This window comes from Dermacentor silvarum, chromosome 6, assembly GCF_013339745.2.
Source record: "Dermacentor silvarum isolate Dsil-2018 chromosome 6, BIME_Dsil_1.4, whole genome shotgun sequence".
Classification (NCBI taxonomy): Eukaryota; Metazoa; Arthropoda; class Arachnida; order Ixodida; family Ixodidae; genus Dermacentor; species Dermacentor silvarum.
Genome location: NC_051159.1, coordinates 153576691 through 153601828, shown reverse-complemented (window position 1 = coordinate 153601828; position 25138 = coordinate 153576691). Strand labels below are relative to the sequence as shown.

The 25138-nt window shown below is 43.7% G+C and overlaps 2 protein-coding genes across 4 annotated transcripts in view; both read left to right on the top strand.

Annotated features, from left to right (window-relative positions):
• Window positions 1-104: 104 nt before the first annotated feature.
• LOC119456271 (LIM and SH3 domain protein Lasp-like) lies at window positions 105-21252 on the top strand. Of its 2 annotated transcripts, XM_037717947.2 has the most exons (9): window positions 105-334; window positions 993-1087; window positions 5426-5510; window positions 6751-6937; window positions 7388-7432; window positions 9402-9557; window positions 11837-11953; window positions 14604-14659; window positions 18898-21252. In XM_037717947.2, exons 1-9 carry the CDS (start codon window positions 263-265, stop codon window positions 19072-19074), a joined length of 990 nt encoding a protein of 329 aa, XP_037573875.1. In that variant the 5' UTR covers window positions 105-262; the 3' UTR covers window positions 19075-21252. The 2 variants fall into 2 exon arrangements, with proteins under 2 accessions (XP_037573875.1, XP_037573877.1); XM_037717949.2 differs by lacking the exon at window positions 9402-9557 and having other exon boundaries at window positions 106-334.
• A 2908-nt stretch (window positions 21253-24160) lies between these two features.
• LOC119456270 (leishmanolysin-like peptidase) overlaps window positions 24161-25138 on the top strand; it is a 36749-nt gene continuing 35771 nt past the window's right edge. Inside the window, exons 1-3 of one of the 2 annotated variants that reach the window (XR_007467581.1) lie at window positions 24161-24423; window positions 24681-24781; window positions 24994-25024. Coding sequence is in view for 1 of the 2 variants with exons in the window: in XM_049669654.1 (XP_049525611.1) it covers window positions 24331-24423; window positions 24681-24781; window positions 24994-25024 (225 nt within the window). In the remaining variant the exon portion in view is untranslated. The remainder of the gene's footprint in view (window positions 24424-24680; window positions 24782-24993; window positions 25025-25138) is intronic. The other variant, XM_049669654.1, reaches the window with a different exon arrangement.

Here is a 25138-nt window from a genome sequence, read left to right as displayed (position 1 = left end):
ACTATTATAAGTATACAAACATTATTTGTTTATAAGTATTGATAATTTGACAATAACATTATTTTATATTTCCGTTTCTTCTGTTGACATTTTTTCGAGGTCTGCATGTTTTAGACATATTTTCAGTCGGTTTATTTTTCGGTTGCGGTAGTGCTTATGCTTCTGTGACTGAGTTTCAGGACGTTTTTCTTGGTGAAGTTCCACGAAAAAATCTGGATTATTTGGCTCCCTTGCGGTTTAGTACGTGTCTTTTCGGCGGACAATGAGCTCTAAAAAGTGTGCGCGGTGTGAAAAGACGGTGTATCCTCTTGAAGAGTTGAAATGTTTGGACAAGGTAAGCCCTTCTTTAGTGTTCTCGATAACATCTTCAAAACTGCTGTTTGAAAAATCAAGGCAAGGCTATGCATGTTTCGATCTCTGCCCTTCGACCCATACCCCGTTTGCAAACGCTAGAGCGCTTGATATCCTGTTGTGCTAATCCGGATCTCGCTGTCCGGTCTATGACACTACTCCTTGAGACGTGCCAAGTCGTGTGCCTGCGGACGGCCTGTAACGTCACTAATCATTCCTGTCATAGAGACATTGAGTATCTAAGGTGCTGTCTAGATAGTTTCCTGTTCTAGTACCCGTTTCGCGACATCTTCTTTTCTTCACTGAATGGTTCCGCAAAGTTGTCACTTCTAAATTAGGGCATTATGACTACTTGCGGTTCACGTTACAGAGGCGCAAGGTCGATGGGGCCGTTTCTGACGCGTTCGGGCGCTCTTCGGCGGCGCCCCCAATCTTGGGCGAAGAGAGCTCGCTTCGCAAGACGGGCGCCGATTGAACGCTCTTCCTTAGCAGTGTTTAATTTTCCTGTGCGTACGTACTGTACTGGAATCGCACTCCAAAGGACGGGTGTGGCCACCGCCGCAGAGCGTTCGACGTGCGCCAGAAGCATCGTTTCTGGATGCCACTACTACGGGTGACGGTTGTTTGGTGCTTCCCGACAGATATGGCACAAAGGCTGCTTCAAATGTCAAGAATGCGGCATGACACTAAACATGAAGACGTACAAGGGATTCAACAAGCTTCCCTATTGCAGCGCGTGAGTATACCGTTTCCTTTTGCACCTGTTTACGGCGTCGATCCGCCGCATGTTGGCGAATGTGTTGTTTCGTTCTGAGCGTAGCGCACGTGTGTGCTCGGCGAAAAAAAAAAAAAAAAATGTTTCAGCCGCAGACTTCCGTAAACGACGTGCGTGACCGTTAACGAAAACACGCGTGTTGGCTCGTTTTTGTTTCACAGAAACAGGCTTTTAACTTTTCCGCTAAGGTAAGCGTGGTCACCGCAGCAAACAAGCTTTACTGCAGCTGTTGTACTATGTGCTAGATGTAGGACTGTGTTTTGTGCAAGTTCTGCATGTGCTCTGGTCGCAGCCTGGATTGAGTGGAACACCTTGTGCAACTGCGCTTACTGTGCTTAAGCAGCTTATATGGAGTTCACATTCCCAGTGTTCTCATTTTGAGTCTGTAGGGTGTTCTCTGTTTGCAGTACTCCATTTTGATGCAGATGAAGCAGATAATTCTGATAGAAAATGGCTCACTGGGAAGCCAGAATGCACCATGTCTGTATAGCTTACGGCAAACCTGAGTGATTTGGTTTTGTTAATCATGTAATCGCACTTAAGCCAATTAAGTTTCTGGTCTTGCATTCGTAAGTGCTGCTCTGAGATTCATTTGTCCAGTGTCCAAGACACATTTTGGCATGCAGAAAGTAAACCTTCATACTTCGATCTCCAACTTTGCAGAGGCGTTCACCAAAGTCTACCAGGGCAGAGGCCATGTTTTGTTACTGATAATTCGTGGTTTAGCTTGGCGAGATAACTCTGTTGTGTTTCTGAGTCAGTCCAAACCCATACTCAGTAGGGTCTTCGTAGGGACTGCCTTGTATGTAATTAGTGGAGCCTTCTTATGGTGGGTATTTTGACCCAAACCAAATGAGATATAAATATTGTATCACCGGTTTACGTGGGCAGAAATTATTTTCATGCTTTGTTATAGATGATTACATGGGGTCAGTGTCTGTTGAAAATTGGGGACTGCTGTACAAGAGATAACAAGCAGAAAAATGGTGGCATGTATTTTGGTAGGCAAAGAACCCACATATCTCACGGCAATTCTTACTGTAAGTGCCCTGACACCATCATGTTCAGCACTTCACTGAGAAAGCACACCAGGCTGCATGTTGTTCGGAAGACTCAAGACACTTTCACTGAAATTAAATGACAGACGACAAATAAAAGAAAGAGGTTTTATTGGGTATCGGGAAAACTTTTTTTCAACTGTCATTATTATACTAAGCTGATGACTTGCATTTGCAAGTCATCTGCTTGCAAAAAAAAAAAAGTCTGGTGCTTGAATTATTGCCGAAGAAATTTGTATGTTTTGTTGCCAGTGATGATCAGCTGTCGTTAGGTCTTTGTTAACTTTTTTATGCTTTATGTTACTTTCAGCAGTGCAGGCATCAGGTGCTGGTCACATGATGTGCAGGGTGTTCCTGAAAATGCATTTGAAATTTATTTAATACAGTCGAACCCACATATAACGAATTATTGTGTACATCGAACAGCTGTAAAATCGCCTTGAAAATTTTTGTAGGAACTATTTTATGTCGAATTACCTGTATATCAATCTTTTTTGTTATTCCTTTCAGATTCGATATAACCGGGTTCGACTGTATATGGGATATGCCATAACTAAACAATTTCCTTGATGTTCCTTCTACCATAGAAGCTCACATTTTTAAGGAACTTGTAGTAATTAGAGTAGCCATTATAAAGATTGGTCTAAATAATTTTTAATTGAGGTGGGCAAATACCAACTTTTTCGAATACATATAGTAAGTATCAAATACCACATCAAATAGTCAAACACAGACGCATATATTTACAGCAAGAATATTTATTTCGATATGATTTGGCACCACGCCTGTACTGACTAGTGCAAAAAGACAGCTATCAGGGACAAATATCCAGTTTTAAACACAAGATCACTAATTGTTATTAAAGAACTGTACAGATAGCCTATCATAACTTTAGAGCCGGGTTGCAAACAAGCTTTCCAAGAAAGAATGGCCACTGTATGATGAGCTTACCAAAAATGCTAATTAAATGGTTGCTGAAAAAAAGATTGGCTGTGGAAAGGGAAAAGCTGCTGAAGGACTTGTGTGCCATAGGCACATGACATGTAAAGGTGGGTTCTCATGAAGGACAAAATTCCACGGATGAGCATCACATGGCTCAGGGCCACCCAATCATGCAGCACACAAGGACGAAGCAGATAAGCAACAGGCAGCGCAATGCGTTGTGGGTCTGCCATGTCATGCTCGTCCGTTGAATTTTCTCTGTTGTGTGAATCTAGCTTTAAAGTGCCCATTGCAAGGAAAACATCACAGGTCGTAGTATGAAAGAAAACAGTGAGTGCCAAAACACTAAATGACAAACTGCAAGCAAAAATTGCATGTTGTCACGTAGGCTTCCCCTGTAGAACTGGAAACGGCTTGCATTAACAATTTTGTTTCTGCATTGCTTTGAGAACTTTCGTCGTCTCGCGTATGATATGTGATACTTGGTTAGTAACCAGACTTTAACGTTTGGGCATTGCGAAATATTGTGGTTAGCTTTGAATATTTGAAAATATTGAATTCCTTTTCAAATGTGAATAATTAGTGTGTAGTATTCAAAACTTCGAATATTCACTCATCCCTACTTTTTAACCAAAGGAGTCAGTCTATCCTAATGCTAGACTTGCAGCCTGTCATTAGTAAATTCATAACCAGCTTCAGACATGGAAAAGGCTGACTGCTGATTTCTGCAGCATAATGAATTCTGAGCAATTTCATCCAGAAAACTGAAACCGAACGGCCGAAGAGCACGACTGCCATGCCCCGAGTACACTCTCATGAGTGACATGTCTATTTACACCTCACTCTCAGGCAAACATGAAGTGAACATCCTTACCAAGCAGCAATCTCAGTTACTTGACTTGCAGTAATTCACTGTCCTAGAGACAACCTATTTTTGCTTGTTATCTGAAGTTGAACAAAATATGGTCCAAAGCAGAATTGTATAGTTATCAACAGAGACATCAACCACTCATAGTGTTTCGATGACTAGAAAGAGAAAAAGAGGATTATGAACAAATTATAAACCTTAATGCAGTGACTGGGTTGGCGGCACTATCTTGTGGCGGTGCCAGTCAACATACACAGTAGCGGGAATATCAGAAGTGTGGGCCATGTTTGACTATTGACACCATTTTAATTTCATCAGCTGGTTTGGCCTCATTGCCTTAAAAGCCTTGTTTATATGAAGTGGTCTAAAAATGCACTGCAAACATAATGAGCCAACCTAAGTTTTGATGTTTGTGAATTAGATGGAATACACAGTTACTACTCAAGTGCAGATTATTGTGGGTCACCTGCACATTACAGCGATAGCTATTATGGACTCAGTCCTCTAGTCGTTTTGTTGTCTGGCATTGTCCATCTCAGAAATCACAAAGGGCTTTCTGAGAAGTTTATGCCGAAATACAGAAAAAAATCATAGTGCCTTGCAATGCATTAGAACTGTAGACCCTCACATTGCCAGTCAAGGATTTCGTCTTTCGGCAATTTTGCAGTTGATACAGCAGGGAATACTGTTCCTGTAGATTACAGTCATACTGCCAGCTTCTGTGACTGGCTCATGCCACATTATGCAGCTTATCCAAAAACCAGCACCTATGTAAACATATATAAACAAAAGCAGTCATATAAAGCGCACGGCAAGGTAGGAAAGCGGAGAAGGCAATGTCTGTCTATTTCACAACCAGGGCCGGTATTTTGTAGCGATGTCTTTCCGGTGCTAATGCCTTATCGCGCTTCGTCAGTGGTCAGAGCGACGGTCCGCTCGCGTTATCAGTGGTATCAGCCGGCCGTGAGCGGTAGATGATAAGACTAGTATAGAATAAGTCATAAGGTATCGCTACAAAATACCGGCCTAGGGTGCACTACCTTCAAGTGAAAACAACTGAGACTAGTCATTGTTGAAAGAAGCCTTTGTTTCTTGAAACGAAATTACCTTCGTGCATTGGGTGTGGGTTAAAGAATCATAGTTGGTCAAAATTAATCCAGAGCCTCCCACTGTGGCATCCCTCATAACCAGATCATGGTTTTGGCACATAAGACACCCAGAATTTAATTTAATTAATGTAGAAGATTGCCTCTTTGCATCCGTGAATGCTTACTCCAACCAATACCATATGAAAGAGTACAATACTTTCTGTGCATAATATTGTTCCAGCTCTCACGTCACCACGTTGCATTATGGCCAAAATTGCAATTTTCTAATATGCATTTGCGAGCAACTCTTTGAGGCAACTGTCACCTGTTTTGAATTTTTCAGTCACTGTCCACAGGCCAAACACACAACAGTGGCAGACACACCAGAGGCCAAGCGGCTTGCAGAGAACACTCGCATACAGAGTCAGGTATGCCTCTTGAGCGTGCATGAGTCGAATGTTTGTTGAAACATGCTGCTGTTTTTGTTTCTCATTGTTCTAACTGGGTGTCTCTGTTGCTTAGCTGCCTTGTGGTTCCTGAGTAAGTATCATCATGCATGCTCTGACATGTTAAAAAAAAATTCTGCCACCCTTTTTACTCGCCAGAAAAACCTCTGGGGTTGCCCTTTAATTATGTACATTTTTTTTTCAATTAAGTCTTTCTCTCTCTCTTTCCTGACTAACTAGACCTTTGTTTTGAAGTGTGACACTAACATGATTTGTGTGGTTACTGTAGTTTGTTTATTTAAAGCTCCCTGCAGGCTTGTTACAGTAGTTCATTTTAGCTAGAAACTTCTTTGAAAATTTGCAGGTGCTTGCATGCTTAGCGCATTAAGGTGGCCATCTTCGTCACTGCAAAAAATAGCAAGTGGTGGAGGGAGTGTCCCTAGATTTGTTGAAAGGTACCACCCAGTAAAAACAGAAAACAATTATGTTCTGGAAATTGAATATTTAAAACTAGAAAGCAACATCACCATTTTAAATGTGGCTATACACATATGTCAGTACTGAGGCCCCTCACGAACCAAAATAGTACAGTTAGACTTTTTTGAGATCTGGCATTTGAGAGCTTGGAAGATTAATTCCCTGAGTCTACTTTTTTCTTTTGATTCACCTCATTTACCGATTTGCACGCTCTTACGACAGTTATTCTCATATGCTTGACCAGGAAGGAGCAGGAAACTGGCAAATGCATGCCAAACGGGTGATTGAAGTGCAACTAACAACTAGCGTACAAATAATAATAAAAATACTGCCGTGTTAAGCCTCAAATTGGCCAGGTGGCATCTTAGGTAGAGCTAAAAATGTAGCTGCTGATTGCAATAACACCCATAAACCTGCTTTTGGAGATGAATGATGGTTATGATTTCACTGAACGTTTTTATTGTCTACCTGTAAAAGCTTTGTTCACTGTTTTGTTGATTTTGTAAATCTTGTTTGATGGGACCCCTGTGATTTCATCAGTATATGTTGGCATGGAATGTTTGTTTGATGCACCAATCCTATCGGGCTGAAACTGTGCTTGAGTGGTGGCAGAAGATCGTGCGATGCTGTTGCATGGTTACTTTCTTTTTTAATATTTGTTGTCACCACTTGCCTGCCTGTTCAGATGGCTGAGGCCAGCATACCGTTGCGCATCCCGTGTTCTGATAACGCACTCTGTGCTCAGGTGAAGTACCATGAAGACTTTGAGAAGCTGAAGGGAAAAGTGACGCAAGTTGCCGATGACCCGGAGACGATGCGCATCCGCCAGACTTCAAAGATCATCAGCAATGTGGCCTACCATGGCGAGCTGGAACGCAAGAATCTCATGGAGCAGCGCCGGGGGCTGCTGCCACAGGATCGCAATGGCCATGGTGATAGTCATAGTTTATCATAGTTGCTGTTTCTCGCTCATCTGTTACCCACGCATATGTTTTCTTATTCATTGGTCTCTAAAAGGGGACAGTTTTGACGTCTTTGAAAGTAAATACAGAAATACATTTTAGGTCTGATTTCTTGGAAGACTTGAATTTTCTGTCTGTTAGTGGTTGCGACAAGCCATAAGCAGGCTGCAGTGTACATGTGCTATTGTTTGCCTGTGGTAACTTGTTGTCCCACTTCTTCTGTGTCAGGTTGAGGCCTTAGGGTAAAAAACCTTCTTAAATTTTCACTGCAGGGACCTGAGAAAGCACACTCAACACACCGGGAAGTTTGCTGTGCGAGTGTAATGTGTTTGCCTAACTGGTACATATTATGCTATTTGCAGTTATATTTGCTCAGTATGGTGAAAATTGCTTTTTTTTTTTTTTTTTTTTCATTTGAAGGTGCTGAACAAGAGACCACCACCACCTGTGACATTGCTCAGTTTCGTGAGTATCTCTATGATGTTATACCATGTTGCTTACGTTCAGGGCCATCCTTCTCGCTTGCAGTGGTGCACGTGTCACATCATTTTTCACGTTTGTCCCATGATGCATTTCTTTTTGGTATGCATGCTGTTCCCTTTCTTTTTCTTTTGGGCTGTCGGCTGGTCGCTTCCTCCTGCTGCTCGTTTGATTTCATCATTCAAAGCATTTGATTTCATCATCCTCCTGCTGCAAGACTCGTTTGATTTCATCATTCAAAGCAGCTGCATTTCTATGTGGCCACTGTCAGTGTGAATGGTTTTCTGCAAAGGTAACTGCTGTTCTGGCAAAGTAAAGTTATTTAACGTTTTGCCAGAAGTTGTCACAAGCTAAAGGGCATTTCTATTTCTAGCTCATTAGTAGTAGTTCCCCTGTCAGCTGTATTTTAACTCTTGATGCGCTGTGCTCGTCATCGGATGCTATATCTGTGCTTTCTCGAGATAGGAAAGCTTTGTTTAAAAAACTGGAAGCTTTTAAGTTTCTCTCAACCTAGTGCCTCATCGCCAGGATGAGCATTTAAAGCAATTCTAAATCTGCACTTGTGCAGATTTAGAGGGCATAGGCAGGATTCACCTTCTCAACGCTTCCTGCCAATGATGTATGCTAGAAGGAATGGGCGTACATGGTCTCCACAATGTCTGCCGCCAACCACCTTGAGCTTACGCACTTTATGGTTTCCCTAGAACTGTTCCATGGCTCGCTCATGAGAATTTTTTTGGTTTCATTTTCTTGAAGATTTCAGTGCCCACAATCAACAAGGCCACAAAAAAAAAAAGACACCTTTTGGCCTTGTCGAGTATGCAGGCTGAAGTGTACAATAAATTGAATATGTACCAGCTTGCCCCAACTTTTCATTCTACTTCTTATTTTGCTTGTTGCATCACTCACTCAACATTTTCTTCCATATCTGCAAACACTTTCAACCATCTTCATTTTGGGAAGAAAGCCAGAATGAGCATTGGTAGTTTGTCACCGTATCGTACTTGACACATTTTGTACAGTAGGTGTTGAGTCACTGAGAATTGCCTTGGAAGGCCAGTTACCAGTTGCAAGCACTGTGTTTGTTAGTGCACCCTTTACTGAAGCATGACTAACATACTGACATGGTGAGATATGCAGTTGCATTTCAGTCCATTGTTTTCTTGCCAGTGGTACTCATAAGCATCTGTCGAGCATTTTGAATAGATGTCACTAAAAATGAATAATAGTCGCCTTAATGTTCATTCCCTGCTTTGTTACTGGTGTCCCTTTTTGTTCCTCCATCGGGTCACGAAAGTGCAGACCAGATTTGCACGAACATAATGAAGAGTTTGTCTTTGCATGTAAGAGCTCTTGTTCTTTTTATTTTTTACTTGTAGCCTAAAGGTGCTCTTTGCATTGTATTCAGAACCATACTATGAATGCTGTATCTGCAGCACTTTTAACCTGAATTTTAAGGTCAAGTACTAAAATCTTTCTAGACCCATGGTTAATGCTTGTATGTTGAATAGGCCCGATGAAGACATAAGGAAATAATAGGTAGTTTGCCTAAAGTTCCGGCCTCTATTGATTACAATGATTGGGAATGATGGTGGCGTGCTCAAAAGAGGGTCCACAGCCACACATGCTGCAATACGCTGAATATGTGTGATATGTATGTGTAGTTCTAGCTTTTTTTTTCTCAAGCCTTTGGCTTGGACTTCTGTGTAAAGCATCAGGCCGCGCCTTGTTTGTAATGGCTAATCTCTTCATTTCTCTCTCTCCCTGAGCAAGCTAGCTCCTGCATTAGGTTCGTGCAAATGTGGTGCTCTCTGTTCTTCCTCTGTTCTCCCGTGGGGCAGCATTGTGATGCCACTCACTGGGCTCCTCCCCCATCATGTTGTGTACTGCAGTGCATTTTCCCTAGGCCTCAGTGTGCATGTGCGTGTGTGCACTCCTTCCCACCTCTCGGCAGCACCCCCTCCTCCTCCCCCTAACGAGGACCGGCCCAGCAGCAGAACACTCCAGTCAGTCCGGGCAGCCACCGAGTACGATATGCCGGCCAATAACAACTCCCCCTACAGCTCCAAGCTGCAGTCCACAGTTATCTACACATCTGAGGAAGGACCAGGTACCCTCGCTTCCTCCTGCTATTGAACCACCCACCCTGTGCCAAGTCTGCTCCTGTCCGTTCACTACATGGGCTTGTGCACTTGTCTTGGAAGGGTAAAGTCCTGGGCTGCACGGTGTGACCTGCAAAGGGCTCTGCGTTCAGTCTTGGGTTTTTTATTACGTATTTAAAGCGTAAGACAGACTTGAAAAGACTCGTCTGGAATTCAGACAATTATTCTGCGTTAACAGCACAAAGCTCTTTGACAAGTGTAATCCTGCAGCGGGTCTCCCCACCTTTTGTGCCGGTGGGATGCTGGAAACTCGGAAAGTGGTAGTGACCTCACTTTCCCAAATAATACTAGAATCTTGTGCATTGCTTTCAAGACTTGCTCCACTGCAAAATGTTCATGTCAGGTTTCACAAATGGGAGACCTGATACCTTCCAGTACTACCGTGGTATCTACAATAGTTGGTGGCAGCATGGTGTGAATGAACACCTGTTTGTACATGAGGTATCATCGCAGAATGTTGCTTTTCTTCATTTTGTGCAGTTGTCTCTTCCAATACAGTCAAGAACCGATTTTTCGGACGTCTGATTCTTTGGACACCTTCGCGGCACTACCACTATCCTATAGTGCCATTGTATAAGGCGTCTGAAATTTCAGACGCTGAAACCCTTCACAGTCTGATTTTCCTAACTTTTTGCCAGGACTGCAGGTCCGAAATGGCATTAATCGAAGCCATCACCGCTGCAAATTTGATTATCTCGCAACGTCGAACCAGCACTCGCACGCCAATCTGCTGGCAGCAATAGTCACCACTGCAAAGCTAGGCCTAGCTAACGTTCGCTACTAAGCTTCCTGCTGTTCAATGCCGGGTTTTTCATTGAAAGGATTCGGCAGTGGTGGTGACTCCGCCTTTGTCATCTTCACGGACGGCTTCGAAGTGCAGAAAGTACGGCAAGGGTCAAGCGTTACATAATGCCGGTTTCCAAAAGTAAGCTTTGCCGCAATACAGTGGCGTTGCGATTGAGCATATTTAATGTATTGCGGTGAAGCCAAGAATGGAAAGGGGCCATTGTCACGGGGCACAGTATGTATTTAATTATACACGCATGCACCCGCCATCTCCTGTCATAGTAGGGGCGCCAATATGCGTAATAAGTGTACTGGCAGGCTCTTGTAGCTATTTCAGATATGCCTGTGGCCCTTGGGGGCTGTAAAAAGCATGCATTCATTTTTTAGACTACGGAACTGTTCCTACATTTTTGCGGCGCCTAGGGAGACTGATAAATCGGTTACTGACTGTATAAAATCTTAAATTTTGGCTTAATTACAGCGCTGTTGCTGTATTTCAGCATCCTGAAGGGGGGTGGGAGGGCTATTTATCGGTATAAGCTTTTCTGACATTGTGTTCATTTTATGATCCCTTTAATTTGTCTTGTATTGACGAAAGCAAGGGACTGCTTTTTTTTTTTTTTTCGCTTAGTATTTTGTTGCATTTTGTATTTTTTGCTCTTAAGGAGTTTGGTTCTAGTGTACTGTGCTGTTTAAGCAACATTCTAAATACTGACCAGTCACTTGTGTTATCACCGTTCTCAGCATACTAATGTCTAAGGACTCGCTAGAGCATTTGCAGTACACTTGCTGTGGCATCGGGCAGTTCGACATTGTACTTCCGTGCTTTTCTGCAATAAAGTGCACTCTTCATGCTTGTAACTGTTTGTAAAGCAGTGCACTAAACACTGGCTCAGGCTGGACAGGCCAGCTAGTTCGTTAGGTGGAAAAAATATCTTCATGCTTGAGCTCCATGCCACTGGCGTATTTGTGATGTAACGGAGGCATTGCTGAAAATGGGACAAAGTGTCTCATCCTTGTGGACTGCGTTAAGTAGGAGGAACATTGAATACAATGAAAAGTACATCAACAATCAAACATGTGACTACTAATAGCATAGCAACCCGTTACAACTTTATTGTAGTGAAGCATTAGATATGGGTGGGAGTTTTGATTAGATATAGAGGAAATTTTTGTGCACCAAAATACTTGGCCATCTGCTTCATATTCAATACATCATAGCTAGGCTGTATTTGGTGGTATTCACCTATGTGTTTGTCTTTATTTGAAGGTAACATTGCCCATGTGCAAGTTCTCTAGTATTATAAGATATAAGGTAAAGGTTGTTCTGAGGCATAGCATATTGTAAAGTATGTGCTGAGGATGTTTAAAACAAAGTAAGTGGGGTGTGCTTGCTGTATCGTGGAAACTTGTCATGATAATTTATGCCACTTTGTTCCAGTGCAAACTCAGCCTGCGCGCAAGGTCGGGTCAATTGCAGACTATGATCCATTGAATGACAACTATGGGTCTTCTGCCGTAGGATATAACCCACCACAGGCCCAGCACTACTACAGAGGTGAGTAAAGTATCTTCTGGCTCAATGATAACTTGGGTTCCATGTGCTGTTTGTGAGCCACCGGTTGTCTAGTGGTTTGATTGTCATGCATATGTATCTATGCATTACGTGTTAAAAAGTTATCAGGGCATTATGATCCCGGATATATTCAATTATTGTCTGTGTCGAACTGTTGTAACATCCCATGCAAAAGTATAACGCTGTACCACGTATATATCGAACTCTCACTCGTCGCCATATTTGACATATCAAACGTTGCACCCATGCAAATGCGCTTCTCCTGATGGAACTGAGGTCGCTTCTTGCGTCACCAGAAATATTCTTGCTGATGAAATAGGCAGTGCTTTAGTGGATGCTGTCAAACAACGTAGTGAATCTGAAGGGCCGTACATGCCATGGAAGAAAAATTAGCTAGGTGTGTGTCTTCAAATATGAATGGCTCGTGCAAGAAGGGTCTTATTTGTGCTCTGTAAAAGTGGATTTGCATTAGTAAGCTTCACTGCAACACAGCCATGTAATGCAGTGAAGCATACTAATAGCACAAAGCATTAACCGCTGTGTAGTGAAGCATAGTATTTGCAGGCGTTCGTTATAGAAAAGAGGATCGCCACACTGCTTCTGAATTGCAAAAGGCCTCCCGGTTCAATACGCGCATTCCACAAGAAAGCATGGATGGCACGCAACCTTTCAAGTTTTCACGAACGGGATTTTAGAGTTCCTTGAGCAGGCCACCTTGAATCTGACCCCAACTCCCCACTTGGACAGATACATCACAGTTCGGATTTGACAAAACCACCGCATGCCACATCCGTCCTTCGCAGAAATGTCATAATGGCAGCGGCACGCAAGACTCGTAAGCTGTGCAATTTGCAGTGCCACAGTCCACGCGGAACGTACTTCATTCGTCCTTGCAGGGACACATTAATAAAAATGCAGTCTAGTGCAGGCTGAAAGCCATTTTCAAATCTAAGCATCTGCCTGGTTGACTCATTGGTGACGTATGACAGTCGACTGTTTAAACTGCATATTGCAACAGACACACAGTTTGGCAACTTCATGCATTGTTTGCAGTACAAGTGTGCTGATGGCAGCATGGCGCATTACAGGCTGGTTTGCTTCCACGCCTGTGTCCCTTTCTACCTTAGCCTGAATAAAAATGCGCAACAAACAATTCGAGGTGCACGGTTGTCTCACAGCTGGGCGACACAAGCTTTCAGGGTTAGCGTTGAGATCAGTTTTTGAAAGGCCATACCGAAGTGCGAGTGACTTGCAACATTCATCTGGAAGAAAAAAAGTAAACTTTTGTGCATTCGAGGAGGCCTTGGAAAAGGAAATTTGTAATTTCCCGCTTTTCACGATCTCGGGAGACTGTACAAGATGTGCAGAGTTTACAGATACCGTAAAATTCCGAGCAAGCGCCCCCCTCGAGCAAGTCGAAATTACCAGCAAAGTTAGGGGGGGCGCTATCCCGGAATGGCACCAAAATTAAAGATGGCAACGGCAAAATTTTCCCGCGAAAAAAAAAAATGCGCAGTGGGAATGGCATTAAAATTTTATTGAACATGAACTTTATTAAGCCAAAGATTTGTTAGTGCTGTTTATCACTCTCAAAACCACCGAAAGAACTACAGAAAGAGCGCATCGACGCTGCACCGACGCGTCGCCGCGACCGGCGACACGAACATTGGTTATTCAGCTTCTATTCCAGGCAAAATTATGTCCGCTAGAGTAAAGTGGTGCGTAATGTTCACTTCATTAAATACCATGTCCACGGTGAAACATTTAGCACTAATGAGAATTCCGATACAAGTCCAGCTCAGCTGCAGTGCATGGCTACCGACGGCGGACAGCGAACCGCGGCTCGGCCATGCTCGCATCGCAGCTGGTGCGCACCACAAATATCAGCATGTTTTCTTCATTGTGAGAAATTATTGCGAGATGAAGGCAAAGTGGCAACAACAGTAACAAAACATTGCTGCTTGGGAGCGTCGGCGGTTCGTTCTGAAGCGCCGTCTGCTACAGATTCGAAGTGAACTGGAAAAGGCCTAGCGACGATATTGGTGGCGAGTACTAATTAGCAGTGGTGGAGCTGCCGGCGACGCCAGAGCGTAGCCGCGACCACTCCTCTGTCGCCGAGTGGTCACGTCGCTGTGCTGCAGGGAACTCCTCTGTGCCGTGCAAGAGGCAGATCTCGCCGTCAGCCGGCGGTCCGTGAACTACAGACCGCCAGCCGCAGTTCGCCCCGATGCACACGTGTGCCCACTGGGGCGCCCGGGTACGACCATGATTCGATGACATGGCTCATCGGGGCCCCCCCGATGTGCACCAGTGCGATTTGCCATTATTTTCGTGGACTGGATGTGGCAGGCCAGTGTTGGTGCGGAGCGGGAGGGGGGGGGGGGGGCACTTTCCCGGAACGGCACGGAAATTTGAAATTAGCAGTGAAGTTGGGGGGGGGGGGGGCTCTTGCACGGGTGGGGGCGCTTGCTCGGAATTTTACTGTAGCCATGTTTTATATTTTGAATTATCGATATATCGAACTAGTTCGCGATCCCCTTTGAGTTCGATATATCCGGGATCAACTGTATTTGTTATTGCATCACATTTTAAATGTCACTTGCTGCATGTCGGGTTTTCTTGTTCATTCCAGGGCCTGCCCCTGCCATGCAGCGCGTGATGCCTTCTCAATCCCAGGTGCCAAGTGGGGTAAGTGTGGCACACATGGCATTTTATGAAAACAGTCACATGCAGTGTCTGCAAATGGTTGTCAAGTTGTGACGCAATTCACATAGTTCTGGATCTAGTAAGCCTTATGTGGATCAAAGGCAAGCAGGGAAACCTAGTGCTGGCCATCGTGCACCTGCTGCACCTCCTGGTGTTATGCGACTGCTGTTGTTAGCCACACTTCCTACAGCTGCATTCTTTCTTTCTTCTTTCTTTCTTCTTGCCAAGATGTCGGTTTCTTGTGATATTCTTGGATGAAATAGGGGTCTAGACTCTAAATCCTAGAAAAAGAAATATTGGCATGCGTCAGAATGTCCTAAGTAATTTAGCATACTTCTTTTTATCAGCCAGTTTGTCTTTTAGTACCCAGGAAGTGGATGTATCGTGAGGTCGATTCATTGGCTCACTTCGTTTCTGCTATTGTTGCACCTGCCACATGTGAGCAGATCCAGAAGAAACTTGCAGCAGCACTCTTGTTAACTTTTTTTATCTTTCTGGGGTTTTACGTGCCAAAACCAGTTCTGATTATGAGGCACGCCGTTAACATTTATATGAGTCAAGTCATCATATTTAGCCTTTTTGTTATATGATGTCCTCAAATTTCGCTCTGTGTATTCTGTGCCTGCCAGATTAACTGTGAACCAATGAGAAGCAACCAACTTTGCAACTATGGCAGTGGCACCACTTGCTTAGGGTTGTCACGAGTACACTTTCTACTTCTTTTTTTTTTTTTTGCTCACTGCTAACAAAAAAAAAGGGGGGGGGGGAATCTATAAAAATGTGGCTGTGACAAGGGAACTATGAATTTTTTGCTTATAGCAGTAGAGTTCAGTTAATTCGACTTCGGCTAATGGGATTTTTCAGTTAATTTGATCCTCACCGAAGGTCCAGGCTAGCGCACCCATACATTTCTATGGGACCAAACTGGTTATTTCGATCCTGAAATTAGCCTTCACTAGATAATTTGAACTTGGGTAGTCATCATTACACACACGCACGACCTGAATAGTTAACACAGTGGTGACTGTAATCGTGGCTGTGTTAGGGTACAGTGAATGAATCATCTCCAATCAAAATGCCTATTTTCATCAGGAAGAATTTTGAATGAAAATGGTAGATCACAATGAATTACTTCATTATTTAACCTAATGCACACAGACAGACAAGGAACTTTATTAAGGTCCTGAGGAGTCAGCCATTGGAACCCCAGAGAGGACCCCCGGCTAGCTGTTGGCTAATCCCATGTTGGAGCCGAAAGGCCATGCCTCTCTGCTTTCTCACGGGCCCTCTGGACAGCCTTGGACACGTCTTCCTGTTTAGGGCTCGTGCTCGTTTAGTTTAGTGCTTAGGCACTGCCCAGAGCATTTTTTTTTTTTTTCTTTTTTCAAGCGCTACAGCAACCGTCACCTCGCTCAAGAAAGCACGCCGCTGACGCTAGCGATCAAAATCCACACTAGGAATACGCTTCGGTTGAAACAAAGGTTGTCTCGAACCGAGCAAAACTGTCAAAATTATCGTCCAATGCCCCAAGAGCCCCACGTTGGGCAGCCAGATGTCCGAGAGTGGTGACGATGGACATTAAGTAAATAAATTTCGAATATGTGAAGGTAACGTTCGCTCGTTTCGTTGTTCTTTATTTTTTATTATTGCCAGAATTGGAGGCCTGCTACGTCTTCCTTGCTAAAAAATTGGGTGCATGTTCGGTTTATACTTTGTTTACATGGCATTTTTATGTTTCTTTTCTACTCTGAAAGTACACATTCAATTCGCAGACATGTTACAATCGGAAAATGCTGCCAAACGAATCATCAGTGTGTTTTGGTGTTTTTATCTGAATCTCTTTTAATTTGACCTGCCGGATAATTCAACCAATTTTGTCGGTCCTGTCGAGGTCGAATTAATGTAACTCTTTCCCTACCATTGGGAAAATAGGTGTTTTTTGTAGGCTACGCCATATTTTTTTTGTGTGTGTGGAACTACAGCACTGAATATTTTATGTAATACATAAACAAAAAGCAGAATGAATGCACTTTTCACGCATAAAGGTTTTATTAACGAGATGTATGTCATCAAAAAGATATAAATTGCCAAAATCAAGATTGTGGGATAAAATTGAACAAAGTTTGTGAAGGCATGCTTGTATCTACTAAGAAAAAAAAGTGTAACGAAAATTATGAGATATACAAAATGTATTGCCGTCTAATAGGCACTATCTCCAAGAAAATCAAAATTTTTAATTGAACATAATTTCGCTACAAAAATTTAACTCGGTGTCCTCCAACTCGCTGCTACTCGATGCATCCATAAGATCTGCTATCCCCCGAAGCGCACCGCTTCCGGAGCCGGACATTTTCGTATTCTGCCGTGACGATCACGAAGCTTTGGAGTGCGTTTAAAAATCACTGCCTCGCAGGGAAAATGCGAACTGCTTGGGAAACAAAAGTATAGTTCTTATCCCTCACGTCCGATGGCACCAGGTGTCCGTGAGCGGTACGGAAGGTCTCAAAAGCGGCGTTTCAAACCATCGATAGCGGGCGGCCATTTCTTGCTTTCTACTTTGACGATCGCACAAATTCGGAGTGCATTCAAAAATCACAGCCTTGCGGGGGAAAAGCGAGCTGCTTAGAAAACTAAAGTATAGTTCTCCTTCACGTGAGCGGCGCAGAAGGTCTCGAAAGTGTCGTTTCAAACCATCGATTGTGGGCTAACGATGCCCAATGGGCGCGCTACAGAAAGAGTTAAATCAACTGTAGTTGCTTTTCAAAAAAATAAATAGCATGTAACGTGTGCTACCACCACACACAAACACTATTGTTTCTAGAGCACAGAAAACTTTTTCCATTCGCCATCAGTGGTGCATGACAGGGCGATATCAAGGCTTGTCGTTACCCTACAAAAATGTTTATGACCCCCACCCTATGTAAACGCCGCCTTGATAGACGACAGCAGTTTTTGTTGCAGAATTTCTACCACTTTCAGTTTTCCTTTAGTAAGTATTGCGGAGAGCAGTATTGCAAAAACTGAATTGCAAGCAAATAGCATGTCATCTCAAGTTTCTGCATGAGAGAGTTGGCGTGTGCTACCACCACACGGAACCTACGGGTTCCGCACAAACACTATTGTTTCATTACGAATAGAGCACAGAAAACTTTTCCCAGCTTTCGCACTTGAATCTGCCGTAACTTACCACCATCGCCGTCAGTGGTGCATGACAGAAGAGCAAGAACGGCATAGCGTCCAACCGAAACGAAGCGGCGCAGTCCGCGTCGCCGTGGTCCTCAGCGGCAATTACGCGGCACGTGACTGACAGCAACGCCGAAGCGCTTCGTGCCTAATTGTGCCTTTAAAGCCTTTATTCTTGCGTTTATCGCCGCGCGTAACACCGCGTTGGCGGCTAGCCATGTAAGTGCGGCGCCTTGATAGATGACAGCAGTTTTTGTTGCAGAATTTCTACCACTTTCAGTTTTCCTTTAGTAAGTATTGCGGAGAGCAGTATTGCAAAAACTGAATTGCAAGCAGGAAATAGCATGTATCCCCTCCTGCTCATCTCACCTGCCTCAGTTTCTGCATGAGAGAGTTGGCAAGTGTGTATTCATGTATGTCCATGGGATGGGCATTGCTTTGGTGTATTAGCTCAGGCAGGTGATGAATCAGAAGCATTCTGCTTGAAGCTGGCAGCTGGAATTTGTAGTACTCATGGGAAAGTGATACAGCCACAGTGCCTTTTAAGCAGTTCTGCTGACTATTTATAGTAAAGCAGCAGGAGTGTTGTAGCGTGCTTTTTTGTGACGTCTGCCCCTTCACCATCTGTTTTATCAGCAGCAAAGAAGCTTATTGGTGTTAGTGACCAACCACACATATGTCTACCTTATGATGTAAGAACAGTGTCCTTTGAAGATGAACCAAGTCCACCTTCTAATGAGGTTCACAATGACATATGGGGAGCTCTGTGTAAGGAATATTGCGCATGAAGAACCATTAACGGGGTTCTGAGCTGTATTTGTAGGCTGGAAATTGCAGAACAATATTTCATACCATATTTGCGTAAATGCAGTACATGCCTCCGAGTAAATATGAAGTGCTTGTGTATTCACATAATGTTTTCTGCTGTGATGTGTGGAAAATGTAAGTGATAATTGTACACATGGAAGCAATATTGGCACCATTCTTTGTTGTTGTGGAATTCGTAATTACATTGCTGGTGTGATTAACCTTTGCAGCGAACTTTCCGGGCCATGTATGACTATGTGGCCCAAGATGTGGATGAAGTCAGTTTCCTCGACGGCGACATGATTGTGAGTTGCGTGCCCATCGACGAGGGTTGGATGACCGGCACCGTGCAGCGCACAGGCCTTACAGGGATGCTGCCTGCAAACTATGTTGAACCTATCAACTGAATCTTGTTCACCGGCCGCTCCCTTCGTGCTTTTATTTTCCTTGTGTCAGGTGCTTTGCAGGCTTTCAGTTGGTGCCCAAGACTCGTGCATTTTCTTGTCATTTCCTTTCCAAAAAAACATGATAGGTGGTTTGCGTGCTCTATTTAGGTGCAATGAAAAACTGTTTGTACTCTCTCGTCTTGTGCTTATCAGAAACTGACACATTTTAGTTCAGAATGTCTCCCTGTTTTGCCTCCTCATTTACTGTCACTGGGATTATGGATCGTAATTGGCTAACATGATAAAAGCTCTTTAGCAGACATCACTGGTCATGTGATAGCCTGACTGCTCACACAGATTCAGACACAGTAAGCAATGAATTCCATTTCTTTACTCAAATTACTTCTGCCTGTGCATTTTCTTGCTCTTTCTACAGTGCCCAATAACTTTATTTGTATAAAGAGCAAAGTATGTATTGTATACCATCGGAAATTAATGTACAGGCCACGTGCAGTGCTTCATGGTGTTTGTTTGCTATTTTTCTTTTTTGAACACTGTTAAGATAGAAGTGACAGGTTTTGTGAACCACTGAGATGCATTTAGCAAGTATGCCTTGTGCGGAATACATATGTTCAGGTTCATCCTGTTTGTCAGCCTGTTATGGTTTGAGTTCTGTAGTTTTGGTCACTGCTAAGAGGGCTTACTATTTCCTTTATGTGTGAAAAGGCATGCCATGGCTGATCGTGAGGTTCTCACTAAGTACTTCAAGATTGCATTTTAGCATGTGCTCTTCTTACCATGACCTGCGTGGCATGTGACACTAACAAGTCGTGCAGTGTTCTTTTTCTTTTGTTTTTCCTTCCCCAAATTTTTTCCCCTAGTGTGATTTGCAGCCTGTTCTCTTGCGGCTGGACATTTTTAAGAATAATTATTATAGTCGCAGTATATTTAAACTCAAGCCTAATTCATGGTCATGCATCAAGCACTGTCTTTGACGTGAAATGTATTTGTCAAAGGCGTTATTTAAGCCCGCTTGAAGTATTAGTAGCTGCTAAAGGCATTGTGACTGAAAAGAGTTGCGAAAGTTGTTTGCATTGTTCATGAAAGCTGCATTCGCAGGCTGATGCTGTAGCATGGGACTACATTTGCACAGCTTCCTTTTGCAACTGTGCCTGGGCATCATAGGACTGTGCAGTTAAGTTGAATATGTTGGCTATTCACCAGGGTCTACTTTAGCACAACTTAGATTATCTGGTAAAAGGATGAATACAGTGTAGTATAAATGGCATTCAGTAGAGCATATAACTTTATACTCGAATGTGACAGCATTGAAGCATATTTGTTGCTCAGGGTTTAGAAGCTGTCTGCCTTCACCACTCTTGTTTTATTGTTAGGTGTTAGTGCCTGTCTCTTGAAGCTGTTTACCTTTGTGACTTTGCTCATGCTTGTTGTGTATTGCAACATTGATCTTTGTGCCCTTAAAAAAATATCTTCAGTCTAACGTTTGTTCAAGTGAGGAGCACGTGGCAGAGCCGATTAAGATGCTATCTAAACATTTAAGCTCAAAGTTAGGGTTTGTGCTAACACTTCTTTTTGTTTCAGGCATATACTCGTAAGGGGAACTGCTGTGTTTATTGCATGGCTATTTATTGCCCTAAGCCTCTATACAGTTTTGTTTTATACTTGCCTGACCAATGTGTTCTGTGCTCTGGACTTGACATGTTAAGTTTTAACTACACGTAAATGCTCAAAGCCTCGCTTTGTGCTCATTTGTATTGTACCTATAGCCTTTCAGTAATCACGAGTTTGTGTGTGTGCCACCTTGACTTTGCGCGCATTTTCGCTATGTGTAGTGCTTGGAGGTGCACATAGAACAAAAGCTTCATGCTTGTGGTGTTTGTCAGCTACGTTTACCTCCTCGTAGTTCAGCCAACAAGGTCTCTGACTGTGTGTACAAAGTATGATTCATATGCAATTAACATATGTACACTACTCAGCATTATGTGCCTTCTCGCAGTCCGACAGTGCCAGATGGGTAATCAAGCTTTGACATACCCAGTTTACATGCACTCTTTGTCTAGACACTAAAGCATTTTGTATGTTGATTCTGTGGCTGGTGTAGCGCTTAAAAGCGTACCCCTACCCCCCCCCCCCCCTTTTTTTTTTTTTTTGAAAAATAAAGCTTTTTAAGACAGATTACTCTCAGTTGCTCGTGAATTACTTTATTTTGGTGCACAGAAATTTAGTGTGTGTTGCGTAATTTTTCGCTGAGATGAAGGAAAGGTGAAAGATGATACGCACAAAAATAAAAAACGGGAAGTTACTTCACCCTGTCTTGAACTTGCCTGTTTCACCCACTGCTGTAGCCCAGTGGCTATAACACTGCGCTGCTGAGCTCGAGGTCGTGGGTTTGAACTTGGCCATGGCGGCCACATTCCGGTAGGGGCAGAAGGCAAAAACAACCCTTGTACCGTGCATTGAATCACGTGAAAGAACCGTAAGTGGGCAAAATTAATCTGGAGCCCCCCACTACGGCATGCCTCATAATCATATTGTGGTTATGGCACATTGAAAAGCGTGGCACAGCGTGAAATTTGAATTCAAATTTCACGCTAATTTTGTAGACAGAATTATTAAAATATCATCTAACTGCACTCGTCTGACTAATCCACAGAAAAACATTTTTCTGCGTGGCTTGCATCTGATGCACGAGGTCATTCCGAGGACACTGCATGGCACACTTGTGGCCTTTGCATAGCTAGAAATTGTGTGCCTAGCCTCAAGGAAACTGATAGACTCAACAATGACAGAATGTCGAAATTCTGTATCATGCTCTTAATAGGATGGTGAAAATGGACATTGAAGGGTCGACAATATATTTTAGGGCTACAGGAGAACTGAGAGGCGGGTTGTATTAGTAGCATGACAGAAACCCTTGGGTTAAGTATTCATCTCACTTGTATGTCCATAACATATTTCCAATGTGTTATTATGATTCTGGACTATGGTCCAGTGTGCCTTGCTTTGGCACTATTTGTAGTGCCTAGCCGCGAGCTGTATTTAATGAGCGACAAGAAGTCAGCTTTGCTTTAAGAACATGTACAGATAATCTGTATTGCTAGACATAATTTTTTCAGTCTTAATCATAATAGCTTGACTAAAAAAAATACTTGTGCATTGTTATGAGCTCATTACAAATTTATTTTGGGGGTCATCACTTTGTGTTGTGGCAGCATTCTTTTTTTTAGGCTGTAAAGCTTTTAGAGACCCCACATCCAATAGTAAAAATTTCGCTCGAAGTTTTAACTGCTAACAATATACACCCTGTGAGCAAAAGTATGTGGACCACAGGCTCGCCCAAAAAACTGTATTTGTAATTTAGATGCACAAAGTGAAATTGACCGAGTGCACTGGAAAGTTCGCATTGATTTGCAGTAAGGCCATGTACCTTATGCTTGGACTTTAAGAGAGCAAAAGTAATAGTCAGATTGGACCGATATTTTTATATGGAGGACTTGCCCTTCATGTGGTCTCTTGTTCTGTTTTCCATGCCCTTTTTATACATGATGCCTCAAGGCATATGTAGTAAAAAAAAAAAATGAGCAATATGGCATCATATGAATGCATGCAGCCCTATGTGAGGTAGCTGCTGATAAATTATTACCTTTTTCTTCAATAGTTCTTTGGTCATATAACTAAACACATAAGTAAAAATGCAGCATCCTTTCTTTAATGACGGCAAGATCGTAACTTGTTTTTTGCCCCTGCTTTCACATTCGTAATTTCAGATTTCTTTGGTGGCTGCCCCTGTGGCACATGTACAACCCCCTATCATAGCAATTTCGCATTTTGAAAGTTTGCAGCACGTGATTGTATGAACTGTGCTTTCAGTTAAAATCAGCAGCTGCAGTGCGGGGGCGCTGCCAGGATATTGCTCCTGTTGGGGGTGGGGTGGCAGTCACGATAAGCGAGGTCCTGCAAGGGGGCAGGGTCATTCCTGAAGGACCTAGCTATAGGGTTAGCTTTTTGACACTCCACAGGGGTGATGGGTGGGCAGCTGCCCCTGCTGTGGTGTTTGCTAAGGTAAAAGATATTCGATGTCCGACTCGCACATGTAGTTGTTGATCTTGACAATGCTCTGCAAACAGCAAGAGAAAGGAATACTTCAATGGTTTGGAAAATCTGGCACGATTTAAGCTCTTGGTTGTATGTGGTTTGAGTTCAGTGTTTCGAATGTCTGCTTGGACATATGCGATATGCTTTATATTGGTAATGCACATAGAGACTCGCAGTTGCTATACACCGCGTTCGGGTTTGTTATAACCGGATTTCACTATAACAGCGTCAGCAGTTGCCTTTGTATTCCGTGCCAACTCATGTAACCATACAACTGAGAATATGAATGCATCAGATTGTGATTGCGGTCGACTATTTTCGGATCTGTGATGAATTAAGAATATATAACTAAAAGATTCCGGGACGTGCGTGAGGGCTGCGCGCTACGCCGGTTGGCAACTACCCTAAAATTTTCATACTGTAAATTTTCATTCGCGACTGGCCATGCGGGCAGGCCGCTTTGGTCCTCTGAGTTACATTCTTTGAGCAACCGGCGCGCATCGGTGCTCCTTTGTTACAAGACCAACAATACAGCATCGGTATGCATGCACATTTTATACCAGCCCTCCTTGCATGTCTTGTGTGCGCCCTTGACTGCTGGCGGCAGCAGACCGCGAAGGCTCGGCTAACAGTTTACGTGCACTGAGACGGACGAGACCGTATAAAACCCCGGAATCCACAAGCAAAGGTAAAGTGGGTTAGGAAGACGACGCCTAGCCCATCTCATTTTGTGCCTGCCTTCTTTTTCCACGTCGCGTCACCGGCGACTGTGGCGGACGCCGTCCGTACTACCTGGCTCGTGCCCGTAGCCCCGTTATTTTCCGATGCTTGGCTAGCTCCGCCGAGGATCATATTTTTGCTGCTAGCACGACACGGATTGCACTCGGTGCGGTTGGCAAGGGGCACGGATCGGTCTGGCGCGAAGCCACGGCCACGGACGACCGGCCGCATCGGTGGCATCGGCTGTGGCGGCAGCACTGTCGAGCTGTCGACATACAAGACGCGCTAGAGACGTGCTTTGCAACCGGAAGGCGTCTCCGGCTGTGTCGAGCGGCTGATGGTACGATCAGATTGGAGTAGTGGTGTAGCTGTGGCTCGGTTTGGGGGGGACGGACGGAACGGAGCGTATTCAATGGGGTAAAATCGAAACCCTCGAGCTCGATGAAGTTCGTCGCGTACTGGGCCCTCTTCACGTCGTGCTTCACGTGCGTTCGATGCTTCCGTTGTAGCTACGTGCCGCCAAGGATCGAAGACGTAAGTCACTGCTGTGTTTTACGCTTGCCTTGTGGTTTTCCCTGGTTTTCCGTTCGTTTGCAGAGTGTCGCTCGCGGGAGGCTTTGATTCGTTGCACGCGTCTTTTTACCTGCCCGATTTTCGTGCGCGATCGTTACTTTTCGTTGTGCACACAGAGCGTCCCGTTAAACTGCCGTGTTCGTACAGTTATCGTGTTTACACTCTCGGTTTCTCACTGCAGTTTGTTTTCAGCGGCATGTGTTTGGACATACTTACAGGTGCTTAACCCGGTGCACTTAGAACCTTCATCGCACGTAAGAAAACGAAGCATTAGCCAACCTCTAAGAATCAAGGTGTTCTACGATAAGAGCGTTTTCAGGTGAGCGTTTTCTTTTTTTCATCTGAGCAAGTACCGTGCGGCAGTGCATAGAACATTTTTATATTTTCTTTGGATGAATAAATTCATTTGTTTGCTTCTACGAAGCAAAGCTTTTGTCATATCAAACTCGGCACTATAGCTGCATTGGAGCTCGCCTCTCTGCTTGAATTTTCGATCTTGATCACCGCGTACTCTGTCGACTTGATTTTCAGGTTGCCGCCGGAGAAATTTGGGATAATAAATGTGAGTTGGCTCCCTTATCACCTCTTGTACTTGTCTATCCGCATTGCTGCAACAGTATAGGAATCCTTCGTGATCGCAATGCGTAAGTTTCATCCGACGGCTTTCCACATCTCT

Bases quoted from the DNA above. Each gene is read 5' to 3' on its own strand.
- LOC119456271 (XM_037717947.2), top strand. From the start codon at position 263: ATGAGCTCTAAAAAGTGTGCGCGGTGTGAAAAGACGGTGTATCCTCTT. The intron at 335-992 runs GTAAGCCCTTCT...GCTTCCCGACAG, and splicing joins AGTTGAAATGTTTGGACAAG to ATATGGCACAAAGGCTGCTT. The intron at 7,433-9,401 runs GTGAGTATCTCT...ACCTCTCGGCAG, and splicing joins CTGTGACATTGCTCAGTTTC to CACCCCCTCCTCCTCCCCCT.